Source organism: Rhinoderma darwinii, chromosome 4, assembly GCF_050947455.1.
Source record: "Rhinoderma darwinii isolate aRhiDar2 chromosome 4, aRhiDar2.hap1, whole genome shotgun sequence".
In the NCBI taxonomy this organism is placed as follows: Eukaryota; Metazoa; Chordata; class Amphibia; order Anura; family Rhinodermatidae; genus Rhinoderma; species Rhinoderma darwinii.
Genome location: NC_134690.1, coordinates 398,277,542 through 398,295,722, shown reverse-complemented (window position 1 = coordinate 398,295,722; position 18,181 = coordinate 398,277,542). Strand labels below are relative to the sequence as shown.

The 18,181-nt window shown below is 45.0% G+C and overlaps 1 protein-coding gene across 1 annotated transcript in view; it reads right to left on the bottom strand.

Annotated features, from left to right (window-relative positions):
- COQ8A (coenzyme Q8A) overlaps positions 1 to 18,181 on the bottom strand; it is a 49,602-nt gene that overhangs the window by 1,148 nt on the left and 30,273 nt on the right. The window contains exons 6-13 of the mRNA XM_075863425.1: positions 16,218 to 16,340; positions 6,070 to 6,155; positions 4,188 to 4,328; positions 3,957 to 4,038; positions 3,582 to 3,675; positions 2,534 to 2,675; positions 1,140 to 1,247; positions 48 to 113 (exon numbers count right to left, since the gene is read on the bottom strand). Of these exons, the coding sequence (XP_075719540.1) occupies positions 48 to 113; positions 1,140 to 1,247; positions 2,534 to 2,675; positions 3,582 to 3,675; positions 3,957 to 4,038; positions 4,188 to 4,328; positions 6,070 to 6,155; positions 16,218 to 16,340 (842 nt within the window). The remainder of the gene's footprint in view (positions 1 to 47; positions 114 to 1,139; positions 1,248 to 2,533; positions 2,676 to 3,581; positions 3,676 to 3,956; positions 4,039 to 4,187; positions 4,329 to 6,069; positions 6,156 to 16,217; positions 16,341 to 18,181) is intronic.

Genomic DNA, 18,181 nt, shown 5'->3' with positions numbered 1-18,181 from the left:
AGAATAGCCCAAAACCAATAGAACACGACCTTATATAAAATTCTCACCTCTATATATAAGTCTGTGAATTCCTCATCAAAGCCGCGCGTTGCTCCGAAGTCCAGCAGGGCGACCTACGGCATAAACAGAGGGTCATGGCTACGGACATTAAAAGCGTCACCTGGTGCATTAATATCATGCGCAGCTCTCCCCTATGGATCATTCATTAACAGGGCAGATGGAGCAGAACAACCCCCTTTAAATAAAAACTATAACATTTGCAGTACCGTTTATGTCCAGGAGGGGCAGCAATGCTCCATGTTACAACCCTACAGAGACCAGTATCCACTCTATGCTATAACATTTGCAGTACCGTTTATGTCCAGGAGGGGCAGCAATGCTCCATGTTACAACCCTACAGAGACCAGTATCAGCTCTATGCTCTGGTACGGCGGTGTGCATGATTGCTGTATGGCAGCACATGGAGTCCCTGCGGTCCTGTAGTATAGAGCTGTACGCACTCCGTGTATTACAATGCTTCTAGGGGAGAGTACCTCCATAATACAGGTTCCTAAAGAACATGACTTTATTCAGGTTGTATCCCATAGAAAAACAGAAGTACCATTAGAGCCCTATAGATTTCTATGGTCGCTGTATTACAGCTCCACAAAACTCAGCCAAACTACAAAAGGCAATAACAATTCAATTTCTGATTCATAGAAACCATCAACAAGTTGCTGTCCGGACTGTTGTCAAAGCCACTCCATGGGGCCCATTTGGATATTTATGTGTTGCTGAGCTCAGCTGTGCTGGATAATGACACCAACCGATAAAATAAAAAGAAAGCCATTATAAGATTGCTTAGCAGTCAGCCTGCTTGTTGGCTGTTTCCAGATAGTAACTGGATATTTTTCTAAATATATTAAGAGAAAAAATATATTTTATTTTAAACTTAAAAAGTAAAACAAATAGAGAACAGATCCATCAACAGCAGCTTACTGACTATTTCCAGATGTTAACAGATATTTTTTTTGCACATTAAAGTAGAAAAACAGCAGAAAAAAAAAAGCGATAATGAGAGGCTGGATTTTACATCTGCCGGCTAGACAGACGGTGTGGATGCGAGGTGGAGTGCCCCTTTAAAGATACATTTACTTCACCTTTTTCAGCTCTGGGTCATAAAAGAAATTGGACCAGTTGGGGTCGGTTTGCATGAAGCGGAACTCGAACAGCTCCCTCAGACACAAGTTGAGGATGTTCTCACAGATCTGGAAGGAGAGAACAGGTGATGAGTATTATCCTGTGACCTTCATATAATACTCAAGGGCGGTCAGGATCTGTTATAAGAGCAGGATCGCTGGGGATCATTTATATAGAAACATGGCTTCCCCCTTTATACGCCTTGGAGAGTCCCTGAATATCCCAGCACAGTACGCCAAGGTGACCCCGTATGCCCTGGATACTTTAGCAATCCTGTCCCTTTAAGAGATGTAGTTTCGGAGCCACAGGTGCTGACTTTATATTAAAAGCACAACTCCCAACGTGGCAAGAAAGCTGCCGCCGCTGGTCTATACAATCTGACTGATCCACCTAGAACTAGTGGCAACAATACAAGGGACCACAGAAATTCAGTCTAGTAACACGTTACAGATGTAGCAGAGCCCAGTTTGTCATACAATCCTGATGCAGTTGCATTGATTTATATAGGGGGTAACAAATACCAGGCCCCTATGTCTTGGGTCATAAAACTTGGCACCATAATAGGGGGACCCATAGCAAGCAGCAGACCCCCCCCCACCCCCCATTTCCCAAATCCCCAGGATCCATTTACGTGGTTACGATTATTCTGCGGGTGACAAATCTGACCCACGACGTTGCATCGAGAGAACCAAACACTGACACACTGAAGCCACAACCCAGCACAGGAGCAGCTTATCCGTCCAGGTGCTCGAATGCCCTCAGTAACGTCACACTGTTTACCAGCAGTAACTTTCCAGGACCCTTGTGCCACATAGAAGAGGGTAAGGAAGTTATTTTGGGGCGGTGATGCCAGTCGGAGGCGGGATGTGGCAGAGCTCCAGAAGAGCAGCTGTAGAGCAGGATCTGTCACAGCAGACACATTGCCCTACGCTTCAAGGTCACAGAAGGTTTGTTTGTTTTTGTATCGGTTTGCTACAATGTAACATATAATATAGTAAAAACACCCAAAAACTAGATGCCAAAATACAGATGACAGAGGGGGGAGGGGAGGGGGCTCTGGTTGGGTCCTGCTCCCCTGAAGGTGAACTGGAGAGTGGACAGAAGGGATTGTTGAAGATAAAAACATGTTTCTCCAAAAACAAAAAACAGCAGAACGGAGACAAACTCGGAATATTACACAAAAAATAAAATAAAGGAAAGTTTGCTGTTAAAGAGACAGTCCACATTTATTTGGAAGCAGCTGATATATATCCCCTACAGCGTCCACCAGGATATATAGTATTATATGGTGGATTTACAAACGTCACCATATCCCTCACATTGTGCTCCGCATATTACTACGAACTTGTCTTACCTCATTGCGAGTTTCCTGGCTGAGTTGCTCGGCTTGGTCAAGTGGGAAACCGGTCACCAGCTCCGTGGTCAGGACATGTGCACTACACAGCTCATCCACCACTCGGGGCACGTAAAAGAAGGGGTGATCACTCAGCAGCTCCCTGCATCAAAGCGAGAAGTCAGTACGAGAAGTCGGGGCAATATCTTCTGCTCTGCAAAACCCCAGCTCTGCTACATCTGCAGCCTTTCCCACATGTACACCCTCAGGCCAGGGTTACATGACTACTTCAGCTTCTTGTAGGGATGCAATTTCAGCACATGTCTACTTCATTCCGCTACTGTGTCCATTGCTTTACCCCAAGTTGCAGCCAGCGCACAGCGGTGGGGCTGTCAGCAGGGGACCTACATCTAGCGCAAATCATACACTTAACATGTGAAATACTTACTATAAATAATCGCACTCAACCTACAAATTTATATAGTGGAGCACATCTTTAAAAAAAAAAAAAAAAAAAAAAAAGTACTCTGCACCGTGCCGAGGGAGACGGGTAAAAGTAAGGGTCCAGAGTTTAGGATCTCCGGGCTCTTTTATGGGAACATCACGCAGACATCCTGCAAGAGGTCAGCCATTTTTGTTTACTGCCACTGGGTAAGCCAAAAGACCCACACCTAACATGAATAGGAGCATCAAATTGGAGGACGCCAGCCCCCACCTGGGTCAGTAGAAGGATCTCGTGTCATGGTAGGGAGTACTTTTCAAACAGGAATGGATTGTCCACAATAGAGGAGTCCCCGCTGCAGGCACCTCCAGCGATCAGCTCAACCCATCATCCAGTGTTGCATTTCCCTGCAGCGCCACCACAGGGCAAATTAAGAATAACACTGCGCAATTAAATTAATGACCGGTCTGTGTAATGTACAGCAGTGCTGGGTCCTCGGCCTGACAGATGCCCCCTGCCTCTATTGATTTTGTACTCACTAATACAGCATTTGAAAATGGGTTTTCTAAACCAGACAACCCCTTTAAATGAAGTTCCTCGCCATAACAGGTGAAGACAAAGACGTACTTGAATTTCTTTGCACACGCGGCCTCTCTCTTGTAGTCACACTCCAGAGCCAGCTCTCTGCTGAGGACTTCTATCAGATGCTCAGGGAACAGCCCTTTAAATAAGATACAAATATCATCATGCAATCCAGCGCGTGTCTATAGGTTACCGGCGTCCGACAAATGGGTTCATTGTAGGAGTCACGGAACAGCGGGCAGCGAGGTATTATTAGCGAGACGGATAAAAGGACAAGCACAGAAAGCTTCAATGTACCGGCCCCATTAGTCCTTAGAGATGGCACGGATGAAGAGACTCGGGACTATAGAGAATATCATAATATCCAGTGTACAAAAGGCAGGAATGACAAGGAGGCACAAACGTCTCATTTTTTTTTACCTTCAGGTAGAGCGTTGCTCATATTGAGGACGGTCATGAGATTAGTCACGTCGCTGTTAATACTCTGAGCCACTCCGGGATACTGAAAATCCCCAAAAAATGAGAATTACGAAAGCTACTAAAAAAAGTATCGTACGATACAAAAAAAAAAATTTGAATGAAGATTTAGTAATTACGGAAAGTAAGTGACCGCTATGATCACGATAATGGTATTAACAGCCCAAAACAAACCTGGATTTTCATGGCGACTTCTCTTCCGTCCTTCAGACGAGCTAGGTGGACCTGTCCGATAGAGGCGGCAGCAAATGGCCGTTCTTCAAAGAAATCCAGCTTATCCCTCCAGTTGTGCCCCAGGTCAGCGTTTAAGGTTTTCTGTAGAGAAGGTCACAACATATATAAACAATCCACTTTGAATAATATTATCTTTGGTATTGTTATCCTAAGAAGATCGGTCAGCTCTCCTGTGTGGTGTAGTATAGAGGAGCCGTCAGCTCTCCTGTGTGGTGTAGTATAGAGGATCTGTCAGCTCTCCTGTGTGGTGTAGTATGGAGGAGCCGTCAGCTCTCCTGTGTGGTGTAGTATAGAGGAGCCGTCAGCTCTCCTGTGTGGTGTAGTATAGAGGAGCCGTCAGCTCTCCTGTGTGGTGTAGTATAGAGGATCCGTCAGCTCTCCTGTGTGGTGTAGTATAGAGGATCTGTCAGCTCTCCTGTGTGGTGTAGTATAGAGGATCTGTCAGCTCTCCTGTGTGGTGTAGTATAGAGGAGCCGTCAGTTCTCCTGTGTGGTGTAGTATAGAGGAGCCGTCAGCTCTCCTGTGTGGTGTAGTATAGAGGAGCTGTCAGCTCTCCTGTGTGGTGTAGTATAGAGGAGCTGTCAGCTCTCCTGTGTGGTGTAGTATAGAGGAGCGGTCAGCTCTCCTGTGTGGTGTAGTATAGAGGAGCGGTCAGCTCTCCTGTGTGGTGTAGTATAGAGGAGCTGTCGGCTCTCCTGTGTGGTGTAGTATAGAGGATCTGCCAGCTCTCCTGTGTGGTGTAGTATAGAGGATCTGCCAGCTCTCCTGTGTGGTGTAGTATAGAGGATCTGTCAGCTCTCCTGTGTGGTGTAGTATAGAGGAGCTGTCAGCTCTCCTGTGTGGTGTAGTATAGAGGATCTGTCAGCTCTCCTGTGTGGTGTAGTATAGAGGAGCTGTCAGTTCTCCTGTGTGGTGTAGTATAGAGGAGCTGTCAGCTCTCCTGTGTGGTGTAGTATAGAGGAGCTGTCAGCTCTCCTGTGTGGTGTAGTATAGAGGAGCGTCATGCACTTCTCTCCATTCATTTACACTGCACTAGCGATATCGTTCTATCGCTATGTGCAGCCACATACACTAACATTACTTTAGTGTCCTGATAATGAATATACATCACTATCAGCCAGGACGTGACGTTTATTCAGAATCCTGACACGTCTGTAGCGTCTGAGATTTACCGCGAGGCAAGCGTAATCTCGCGAGATTACGATGTAACCTGTCATTTCAAACGAGTTTACGCTTGCCTTGCTGGAATCTCACAGAAAAAAAATCTGAAAAGTGTCAGGATTCTGAATACACATGACGTCCAGGCTGGTAGTGATGTATATTCATTATCAGGACACTGTAGTAATGTTAGTGTTTGTGAATGTGGCTGCACATAGCGATATAACCATGTCACTATCTGCAGTGTAAATGAATGGAGAGGAGTGCATGACGCTGATTGGTCAGCGTCATACACGCCTCTGTACAACGCCCACTTGGTCTAAAGTAAAAACATGCCCAGTTGGGCATTAAGAAACTCATTAGCATAAAGCTAAAAATCGCTCATAAAGTGGCTTAAAATAGATAGTTTTTCGAAATAAAAAGCATTACTGTCACCTACATTATAGCGCCGATCTCCTTATATAGGAGATAGGGCACTAATGTGGTGACAGCCTCTTTAAGATCCCAATACTACAGTAATACACGGCGCAATTATCTAGAAGATTTAGTCAGTTCTCAGTGATTACTAATACTTTAAGATGACGGGTCATAAAATAATGGACCTCTGCTGAAGTGAATTTTTCTGAATCCTTGAAAATTGTAAAGAAAAGAATCAAACACTCACCGTCATTTGCTTGATAGGCATGAAATCCGCACTCTGACGAACCCTTTCAAAGATCTTCTGCAATTGCGGATTAATAAAGGCATCATCTGTACAGAGGCAAAGAAGAAGAAGATTAAAACATCACCATAGAACCAGGAACACAGACATCTGCAGTCATCTTATTAGAGGGCAGGTAACATCTCTATTACAAAAGATGGAGATAGAGATCACCTCTTCTTCACTACTACATGACAGAGCATGCCCACTACACTCCCATAGAAGCAATTTTTCTCACGTCAATAAATTCTTTAATATTTAAAAATATATTCTGGTTCATTTCAATATAAATACATAAAATCATAAATATAAATAATTTAGGCAATTTTCATATGATCTATTAGGATGGTTATCAAAAATAAAATCGTGAATGCTGGGATGCCAAGAAAGGTTTATATTTAAATTTGTATTTGCCTTTATCTTAGTTTAAATATATATTTGTATTAGTATATAACATCAACATTGTACAACATCTAATTTAAAGGGGCTTTCCGGGATTATAATATTTATGGCCTATCCTTAGAACAGGGAATCAATATCTGATCAGTGGGATCCAGACTCCTAGCACCCCCACCGATCAGCTAAATAAAAGGTCATCCCTTGCTCCCCTGCATTGCTGCAGTACCAGGCACTGCCACTACCAAATGTACGGTGCTATGCCTGGGTTAACAGTCCCATTCAAGTAAATGGGACTAAGCAGCAATGGCAGGCAGAGCCATAACCAAGTGTACAGTGCGGAAACTGGGTTAACAAATGGGAAGCAGCCACTAGTCAGCTGATTGGCCGGGAGTCAGACCCCCGCCCCCCAGACCGGATAGACGGACTATTCTATTCTAAAGGACCGGCCATCAATATCCTGGAAACCCCCTTAAATTCTATTAAACAAGTGATTTACATTTCAGGGTCAGGTCCGGCATATTGAGAAATGCTGCAATCCGTACGTTCGGCCTCACCCATCAGGACGATGATACTTGCCCTACAATTAAGTGGGAGGTATTTTAATGTGTATTAAAGGGGTGCATTCATCTCCCATGAAGCACGTCCGAAAAAAGGAGCGTTCTGATGAGTTATTACAGCTGGCACGAGACTTTGCAGGAAGCCGCTAATCAGAACTCCCTCGGCTGCTACCTCTCGGGACATCTTTGCGTCAGCAGATTCTCCATATATTAGACCAGAGATTATTGGGAGCTATGGATAGGCTAAAGTGAGGCGGATTTTTTTTTTTAGCATGGGGGAAAATAAGGTTAACGGCTGGCCAGAGCTTCGCACCAAAGGTTTCCCCACTCCCATATTACGATTATCCAGTCGTCCTCCGGTGAGAAGATGCACGCTACACAAGATATCCAAGAAGGAGTCTCCCATCTTCTATGAGAATTTATATAATCTCCAAACTAGAGATTTCTTCAGATGATGCAGAAAAGGAGGCCAAAGATTATGGAGAATCTAAAAAGGAGTTAATCCTGGAGGAGGATGTGGAAACGGAGGCGGATTTGGTCCTGGAGGAGGTAGAAGCGGTCATTAAGGATCTTAAATCACGGAAGAGCCCGGGACCCGTAGGCTTCGCAAATAAAATGTATATATCTGAGCCCTATTCTCGCGGTTCCTGAGGGATACCCTGCTCATCGCCAGCTCTCCTAGACTAGGTCTTCACACTTCCTAAACGTGGGAAGAATCCGGCTCACTACTGTAATTATGGGCCGATATCCCTAATAAAATGGTGACATCCAGATTTACGCCAAAATCTTGGCTATCCGATTAGGAAGACTTGCTCCTACCCTAAAACAGTGTTCACATCACCGTCGCTTTCCGCTGAGGGTTTCCGTCAGGTTAAACCCTCAACGGAAAGGCAAATAGAAACCTCAGCTTCCGTTTCACTCACCATTGAACTCAATGGTGACGGAGACCTAGCTAATGGTTTCCGTCTCACCGTAGTTACTGGGTTCCATCGTTTTGACAGAATCAGGCTTCGTTCACGTCTGCGCTAGGGCTCCGTTCAGTCAGAGTTTTCCGTCGGAACGGAGACCTGACAGAAACCAGAGGCTTCCGTTTCCATCACCATTGATTTCAATAGTGACAAATCCGGTGCAAATGGTTTCCAATTGTTTGTGTTGTGCAAGGGCTCCGTCGTTTTGAGCGCAGTCGACTACCTCTGCTTTCAGTTTGTGTCGGTCAGGTCTCCATTCCAACGGAAAGCTCTGATGGAACGGAAACCTAGCGCAAATGTGAACGAAGCCTGAATAGCGCAGTCTACTCAAGTTTGCTTGCCTTTCCCTTGAGGGTTAACCCGAAAGAAAACCTCTGACAGAAACCCTCAACGGAAGGGCAATGGTGATAGGAACAGGCCCTTCCCTATAATGATCAGGTGAGCTTTGTCCCGGGTCGTGAGGCTAGAGAATATACCATTAAATCCTTGTCAATGACCTCCTGGGCTAGATCTAAAGGGATTACTCTGTTTCTCATCTATAGATGCAGAGAAAGCATTTGATCGTGAGAGTTGGGATCTCCTGAGGGCTACTTATCCGAGAGCATTGGACTGGGTCTAACTAGGATAACGGCTCTTTGCTGATCTGGGTAGGTGGCTAGGATTAGACACATATCCAAACTCTTTCAGATTCGAAACGGGACTCATCAGGGTTGCCCCCGATCTCACCGGTTGTATATCCTGGTTATGGAATCAGTGGCCAATGCTCTGTGAGCTTTTGTATCGCTTCCAGGCATCCAAATAGATCCTACTGGGCAGAAACTCCCTCTTTGCGGAGGACCTTATGCTCACTAACCCCAGAGAGGCCGTCCCAGTCATTCTGAAAAGTTCATAGAGGTTGTAGGTTCTCTGCTGTTTTGGAGAAGGAATAACAGGAACTTTGACTTCATTGGCATTTATATCTGGGTGGGAGAGCGCTAGGGAACACGCCTTTTCTTCTCCGACAGAGGTCTATATCCTGTAGATGCTTTTGATTTTCCCATCCCACCCAGATGCGGGCTGGTGCTGTTCGGGTGCTAGGCGGACCATATATGGCAGAGCTGTCCTCCTATTCATCCCCTCTGGAGATCTTAGGCCTCTTGCACATGACTATTGGTTTTGTGGTCCATTTGACCGCAAAAAAAAAAACACAACAACTTTATTTTGCATCCGATCAGTGTGTCATCCAGATTTACAGTGGGAAAAAAAAATAAAAAAAATTCCCCAGACTTGTGACTGAGTTTTTACGTTCCGGATTCGCAGCCCCAGCACGGATCCATCGTGTGCATGGGGCTATAGAAATGAATGGGTCTGCGATTTATCCGCAAAACAGCAGACGCAAATGCAGTTGTGTGCATGAGTCCTTATGGCGCTGTTTAACTCATTTTCTTCGGGGGTCCAACTTTTCCCTGAAACGGCCCTCCTGTCTATGCTCCCTGGTCTGACCATAGTAATAAAGAAGAATTTATTGCGCTCCTTCCCGTCGGCCCCGAGAATGGTTTTGCCCAGGTTCTGGAAGTCCATATTTCCCTGGCTAGGTCACATTGGGCGGTTGAATTACATAATATAATGCGTGTATAAGAAAATTTCCACAGAAAAATCAACATATGCGGTGTTTCTCCCCAGCGGCTCCCTTGGACTACGCTTCCAGCCTCTCCCGTATATCACTCCTCAGTCTTGTGACTCTTAGTTTTGCTACCTAACCTATTTTATTTGTTTCTTTATTATTTTCCTCGGGATTTGAGGAATATTTGCCGTCTCCTTTGCAGAGTTCTTCTCGAGCGTGCTCCATCTTCTCCTTACCTTCCTTTGTACTTGTTGTCTTGCCCTTCATTCATGGGCTTGTGTATATTGACATTTGTATATTTCTAGGTACTACCCAGTGACAAGACGCACCATTTGTATGTAACAGACAATTTTATGTCACTTGTTCTTTTCCTGTATGTTTAAGTGCCCAATATATACAGATTTAACTAAAAGATGACAAATGATTCTCATCTGAACATCGGTGGGCTTTCCCCAGGATTATTTTGAGGCCGGCGCTTCCACCGACAGGACAACAGCTGCCGAACAATATAACGTTACAATAGACAGCTGAATAAAGATCAGGACCGTCATTGACTTTGTTGGGCAAAAAACCACAAGAGCTAAAGACCAACTCCAGCAGCGTTTATCTGACCGTTTATTTATAACGCATTACAAGCTGCCGGCTACCAATACTGGAAATGTACTGAGCAGGGTCTACTAGGACAGAGGAGGGGTCGTTCCCAGGACAGCGGGAACGCCAAGGACAAACAAAGCAGAGAGTTCGACTCATACGTAGAATCAAACAGCCGGCAAAAATGGCGCAAGTTGCGTCACGTGTCAAATATTTGACGCAACTTGCTAGGCAGATTAGACACCTCATTGCGGTTGTACACTTCCACCACTAATCTGAATAAAAATGGCGCCAGTTTAATAAATTTAACCATTCCTCTTAGTCACACCGTTTTTTTCAACAAGACGCAGGCACACACAGTGTACTCCTCTTAGGAGAATTCTATTGCGAAAGTCGCCAATCTGTTAACCGGTCCTGTAAAATAGAAGCTATATCAGTACTAAAACTGGCGTTGGTACAAATTCACTGCTGGTGTGGCAAACCTTTGGTTCCTGACCGAGCAATAAGAGACAGGCATGGCAAGCTTCGCAAGTTTGACAAAACAACGGCCAAGTTTAGAACGTCACACTAACTTTTGAGGGCCAGATATAACATCAAATGACAAAACAAAAAAAAAAACCTTGAGTATTCTGGTTAAAAGAAAGCTAAACTGCAGTGCTCAACGTCAAGCAGCAGCTGCAAAAGCAAATACAATTTCAGATTAGGATCACAGGTTTTTACAGTGTAATAACCCTCTATAAATGCCTTGTATGGCATTTTGAATATGGAATGTAAAAAGGATATAGGAGAGCTGGGAAGAATTTAAGGATGGGCAACTAGATCATTAAATGGGATGGAAGGTGTCCCTTACAATCAAAGGCTGTAAAACTGGGTGATCAATACAAAAAACGATTATTGATTCAGAGTACGGTACATAGGACATTCATTGCGTAAAACGCAGACATCAATATAGGAAAGGGTTCTTTACAGTTAGAGCAGTCGAACCGTGGAATGTCCTACCCCAAAAGTTATTAATGGCAGATACTGTCAGCATTAATAATAAAAAAATTACAGCACCAGTCAGGTCCCAGTAAATAGATCTACACACAATGTCTGTTTAATCTTCTCTATCTGGTTAGGCTGGGGCGGCTTTCAGGTCACTGCTGCTGGGAGAGGCGAGGTTAGAAGTTTGATATGTGAAAACAAGAAGAGCTGGCACAGGAGCAGAGCGTTCCTCCCGAGTACAGAGAGTGCACGGGAAGCAGCAGAGGGGCTTTCAATAATGGGAGTCGGACTGTGAAATTTAGATCAGTCGCCTAATACGACAGCAGCTGCATCCTGGGAGAACTTGTGGTCTCGTTCTTACGCAACATTTATACGGATCTGTAGGTGCACTAAGACTTGCGTCACTTCGTCGCCAGTGGCAAAACTATATGGGTCTCACCAGTTGCAAACGAGACCCCCACACTACATCATTGCACTTTGCCAGGGAAGTGGCACAGAGTGCAGAAGGAGAGATGTTCGCAGCAAACCAGTCGCTACACGTGTCATAATGGACCCATATCCGAGCGGTGACGTCAATAGTACGGCACGTGACCGCTGAATACCGCAGATGGCACGTGCCGTCCACTTGTAAACAAAGGCTGGGGGAAGGGATAGAGAAAGGTAAAGAGAAACTCCACCTTTAACAGCAAATGTAAAATCCAGAGTTTCTAACAAACCTGTGTATTTTTTGTAATCCTGGTTGGTTTGAACTCTGAAATAGAAAAAAAAATAATAATCTGTTGCTACCTGGAAGCCATCAACAAATTGCTGCTGACAGTGCTAAAAACTCCTGATGAGTAGTAGATCAGAGTGTATAATGATCATGTGCCGGATATGAATGGGTGATTGGAACGGCACATTAACAGAGCCGCCAGAACCCGGTGAACACACGAACGTGCCGGAGCCCACTACCATTGGGGGAGCCCACTTGGCCACCGCGTGCTTTACGCTGCAGTCATGACTCCTACAGGAGCGGAATCCCGGCCAGGGTGTTGCCAACGCTCTTGCCGGGGACTCCGCTCCTAGAGGGAGCCCCTGATATCCCTGTCCATATATGGACAGGGACATCAGGGGCTTCTCCAGAACCGAAATCCCCTGCCAGAGCATTGCAGAGACTCTGGCCAGGGATTATGCTCCTGGAGAAGCCCAACATTACCATCCATATATGGACAGGGACGTCAGGTGCTTCACCAGGAGAGGGATCTGCGGCCAGAGCGTCGGCAATGCTCTGGCCAGGTATTCCACTTCTATAGGGAGCCCCAATCACGCCATCTACAAGGGGTTGGCTGTGCAGCACTATCTACAGGGCACAAACTTGACATTTTCCGACCGATTACTGCCGCCGTGAGGTCCCCCGCAAAGGGGCCCACTAAGTGTCGCCCAAGGGCCCACACAAACCTGGAAACGGCCCTGCTCACTAAAACAGCCCGACTCAAAGTAACGAAAAGAGAAGCTACAAATCCACACTGGTACGGAGGTACTAAAGCTATATGAAAAACTTTCTTAAAATTGATGAGATGCCCTTGAGGCAGTAGGGATAGTCCATTGAAGACAAGAAGTCATAAATGGACATGCTGCGGATTTAAAAAAAATCTGCAATTTGAGTTTTTTTTCCTTCTCAACCACTGCTAATTTTCCGTCCATAAATCCCGATGAAAACCCCACGAAGGGTAAACATAGCCTAAGCCTGTCCTTGTCACCCATAGCAACCAATCACAGTTCAGCTTTTATTACTTAAACTGCTTGGTAAAAATAAAAGCTGCACGGATTGGTTGCTATGGGCAACGAGGCCAGTCTTGGGGGGTTATACAGTTTTGAGGCCTTGTGTATTAGAAACTGTTAGACCTTTGCATTTATACCCAGATTAAGAGTTATTTACATAAACCTGGACTACCCCTTTAAGACAATGGTAAAGATCTCCTTGGCAACCAGCGAAAGTTCATTACTAAGCCCCATAGAAAGCGTAACGCTCGTTATAAACCGTTCCAGCCCCACAGTAGGCGACGCTACTCAGTACGGACAGTCATTTCCGATCCCCGTTGTCGCCATGTACAATGAGTCCTGTGTTAAGGTGATTTCTGAGCGCTGCAATTTGCCAAGATGGGAAAGTCTACAATGCGGTGAAGAGAACGACTGCGGAGAACCATCGGGGACACAATCGCGTCTGTAAACAGCGGGCAGGGAACGTTCTGCACGGATTAAGAGCCTCACACCGGCAGCTGCGGAAAAGAGATTTACAGTTCCCAAAGTAATTATGCTGATGGGCATTTTTCCACTGATTATGTAACTCCACTCGACATGTAATATATGAATGGGGTAAATTAGGCGACACTTTAAGGTCAAAGCCTCTTGAGCGCACGTAACGGGGGGGGGGGGGGGAGGGGAAGCAAAAAAAGTGGAAAATAAAATATATTTAAACACTAAATTAAACCAAACGGGTTCTAAATGTAATTTCTGTGAACATTTTTTTATCCTAATAAACGTTATCTTTTTTTTTAGTACTAGGGGACTTCGTGATGTGATCTACTGATCACTCAATGATTTATCAGTGTAATACAGACAGGCAATCACGGCCTAAGGGTCCATTCACACATTGCGGTTGAGGTGCGGTTAGAACCGCAACGAAAAACACCGCCAGCGCTCAACACAATGATTTTTTGGTTGCAACCACATCAAATTGTGCATACGGTTTTCGGATGCGGTTCGAACCGAACATCAACCACAACATGTGAATAGACCTTAATAGGCATATAGCCATGGCACGGCTGTGGGCCTTTGTTAGGCCTCCAGTAGCAATGGCAACCCACCGTCACCCCACGATCATGTTGTGGGGCATAGATCTGGTGACAGAGGGAGCGGTTAAGCGGCTGGGATCAGAGGTAACTCCAATACCTACCGTTGCAGTGGGGTGTCTGCTGTGTATTACGGATTGCACGGGCACAGCTCTTGTGCCCGTGCCATCCACCGTGTGCTATTACACCCTATTGTGTTCATTAAACTGCAATTAGGGCGTAACGGTATGCCCATTTGGGAGAATGGGTTAAAGCCTACCTCCACCTGGTACATGAGCAGGGACCCCATTTTCGATCAGTAGAACATACATATATATTTTCTGATCTCTGGGCTATGCGGATGGTGGCTCTATGGAGTTCAAATAGACCTGAGCGGCCCATCTTTTCTACAAATTTGTGGGAGGACCCCACTCATGTGCCCCCACAATGTCCAGACATTGCCATGCAAATACATGGCATTCCAAAAACATGACCATGAAACAACCCAACAACAGATATTCATGAATCAGAGGCTAAGGATGAACAGACCTATAGGTCCCATCCAAAAGGGGGAAGACTTCAGTGCATATTATTGTGGTGGGATGTAGGAGGGACAGACAAACTACATTTGAACAGCAAAATGAAGGCATTTATTACTCTATACCAGTTTAATGCCATCAGTAAGCAACGCTTCAGTCTATAGGGGCTCCTGGTATATCTGGTATCAGTAAGCAACACTGCAGTCTATAGGGGCTCCTGGTATATCTGGCATCAGTAAGCAACGCTGCAGGATATAAGGGCTCCTGGTATATCTGGCATCAGTAAGCAACGCTGCAGGATATAGGGGCTCCTGGTAGATCTGGCATCAGTAAGCAACGCTGCAGTCTATAGGGGCTCCTGGTATATCGGGTATCAGTTTCTGGTCGTAAAAAAACACAACAAGAAATGCCACATAACCTATGGGTTCTGGGCACAATATATCAGACCTGTGCCCGTCACGTAAGAATTGAAAAATGCACAAATAGTCGAAGATATTAGTAAATTACCCCTATGTACAACAACATCGCCACCACCACAAAAACGGAGGCAGCCTTTGTGCACGGACCATTGGTCTAACAAAACACAGAAAATCTGATGAATCACTCATGGCTCAATGATCTGATGATCACGTTACCTGGATGGGAGACTATGCAAATGCTGCCTTTCGGGTATGTAACACTGCTTTATTGCGTAATCATAGATTTTTTTTATTATTATTTTGCATTGTTCATTAATCATGGCAAAAAAACAAAACCGGCTTGTGTGAATACACCCTTAAAGCGTACCTAACTTTTGTGTGTACACATGAAGAATAACTATTTCCTGGCACTATGACGTTTAGCAATTTCCCCTCTGTAGGCTCCAATTCGCAATAGTCTCAGAGCTAGTGGGCGGAGTCTAAAGGCGATCAAGTCTTCTATACACTGCACACAGAGATAAGAGCGTAATTCTCCTCTTCTATCATACATACAAGATGCAGTAGCATGGAGGAGATTATGCAGCAGTAATGAGCAATGTAGCTGATAATCCAGAACTGGGATGAGAACTCTTACCAGAAATCTGCAGCACATCTGTGTGTGTGTCTCACTCAGCTTCTGTTCCCCCCCTATCCTTAGATTTTTTTAATTTTTTTTTTATAGGCAGCAGTGTCTGTCCCTCCCTGCCCCTTCATCCTGCTTCCCCCCCTCCTTTTCTCCATAGACCTGTATGGGCAGTGTGTTGGTCTTTTCCAGCTCCCTCTTCACGCTCCCCCTCACCTCTCCAAAGATTTCCATCGGCAGGCAGTGAAACCCCCCCCCCCCCACACCACTTCCTGCACTCCGTCTCCTCTGCTTTGTAACTATAGACGGAACGGAACTTGCTTAACAGGCAGTGGACGGCTACGTATAGGTAGGGAGACACCTAGCGGCAGTAAATAAACATTTGCATGGCTAAAACCGCTACGTTTCAACAGTAAGTAAATAAGTTGATAGATCACGTATACTATTAGAGTAGCAGAAGATGTTTGAAAAGTTAGAGTCCATTTACGGCCCACAGAACAACATTAACCATTAACTAGAAGAATGGCGTTTGAGTGCATCATTTTATACAGAGCCCAGATTACACTGCCGATGAAAGGTCGTGTGCGCTCGGCGTAATTGATTTGTCATGGCGACATTACCTTGAATACTCAACATCTGGCCGAGTTTCAGGGCAGCTCCACGAACCTTGCACAAGGTGCTCACAATCCTCTCAGCATTTGCTTCTGATAGGAAGGGGCTGGACTCCATGACAGATTTTTTACCTGAAATTGGAGGGGAAAAAAATAAATAAAAATGAAACATGAATGTATTGTACACACAAAAAAAAGAAAAAAAAAAAGTTAATATACTTTGTGTTTCAATTCCTCACGATGTTCAAGACCTTTGCTTTCGGTTAGTGAATAGAAATTTGCACATTACATCCAGGGGATTAAAAAACACATCCTGCTTACACAGCTGCAGGGTTGGCTTTAGTGTATCAGAGGTCTTGGAATGAGCGTCATTTATATAGAATAAAAAAATAAAGATCCACTTGCTGACAGAAAGCAGAGATGGTAGAAATGGCGAGGAATTGATGCGCCAAGTATATTAGAAATGTGCAGAAACTATTATATAAACACAAGAACTTTTTACAGACACCATAAAATGCCATTACATTTTCCACAAACCCAAATATTTGTCAGGATCCAGCAATAATCTGACGGAGACTCCACCGCTGTTCTCCAGAGAAATTAATCCGCCAAGTTTATGGTTTTCAGCCGATGTTGTAGAATCTTTCCTTGGTACGGGTGGACGCAGGAGGTCCCAAGAAGCCACTTTGGCCATATATGCAGTCCCGTTCACTGTATTTCCCTGAAAAGTAGCGGCCCCCAGCCACCCGCTGCGCAGAGAACCAAGCACGGCCTTAAGCAAGTGAAGCGGGAGCGCAGCTGTGCACGGAACGTTAAAAAGGGGAGCTAAATCAGAGCTGCAGCCCCTTCATTCCCTGAATTGGTGAGGGTCCCGGGAAGTAGGTTTTCTGGTTTAATGTAAAATAAAAGCTAAATTATTGTAGAATCCAAAATGTTTAACTTCTAAATATATTTTACATTTCTTCACCATTGGCAAGATCCCTGCTTGCTGTCAGTGAATATAGATTCAGGTAGCTGGGGGGGGGGGGGAAAACAAAACACCACGAGCAAGTCCTGCTCAAACGGGATTTATCACAATGCATAAGTCTAGGCCTTCTCAAACTAATGAGGACTCCCTGCCCTTCAGTTTGAAGACTGGTGGAGGCCATAAATGTTGGACCCATCCATCACTTAAATTTGCACCAAATCTAAAAAAATAAATAAAGTGTCATTAATGTGCCAATCAGAGCAGGACGGCGTTGTCATCACTTCAGACCTGATCTATGTGCCAGGCCGTGCCAAGCAAGTGGGAGCAGAGCTACGCGGCTGATACGAAGCACATAAATCATAGTTGTTTACGCAGCAACGATCCAACCAAAGCAATTCCCGACTGTTAACGGATTCACAACAAACAAGCCAAGCCCGCAGAGAGGGGGCACATTCCTGGGCACGGCTCTGTACTTGCTGGGCAGAAAACAAGCAGAAATAGTGGAGCGGTGTCAGTATGTCCATTACCCATTATGGAGATAAAATTTGGTTTCTGATGGTGGATCTTGCCAAAATGAACCGGATCCACTAACAGCATAAAGCATAAATAAGACCGGATGCAATTTTCCTGACAAATTGTATTATCTTCCTCGCTACCCATAGGACAGACATGTTCACCCAAGCCAAGTGTATCTGTTTATAGGGACATTTGGGCCGGCAGCCATCTTGGGTCCATAACACCCAAACAAGCCTTCTATCAGTGATATGACATCCTAAAAAGTGATCTGGGTCAACGGGGAAATCATGATCTATGAAGTCGGAGGAGTTTCTTTTGACTTTTTTTTAGTTTAAAAAGAGATTTACTGCCATTTCCTGGGTCGTTGCCTAGCAACAGTTCACACAAGCATCAGTTAACCGAAGATCTCCATCACCCTAGTAATCCTCGAGGCCGCTCCCTGTAGGTGACATATGGATATTACCATATAGTAATCTAACTCCCTTCCCGC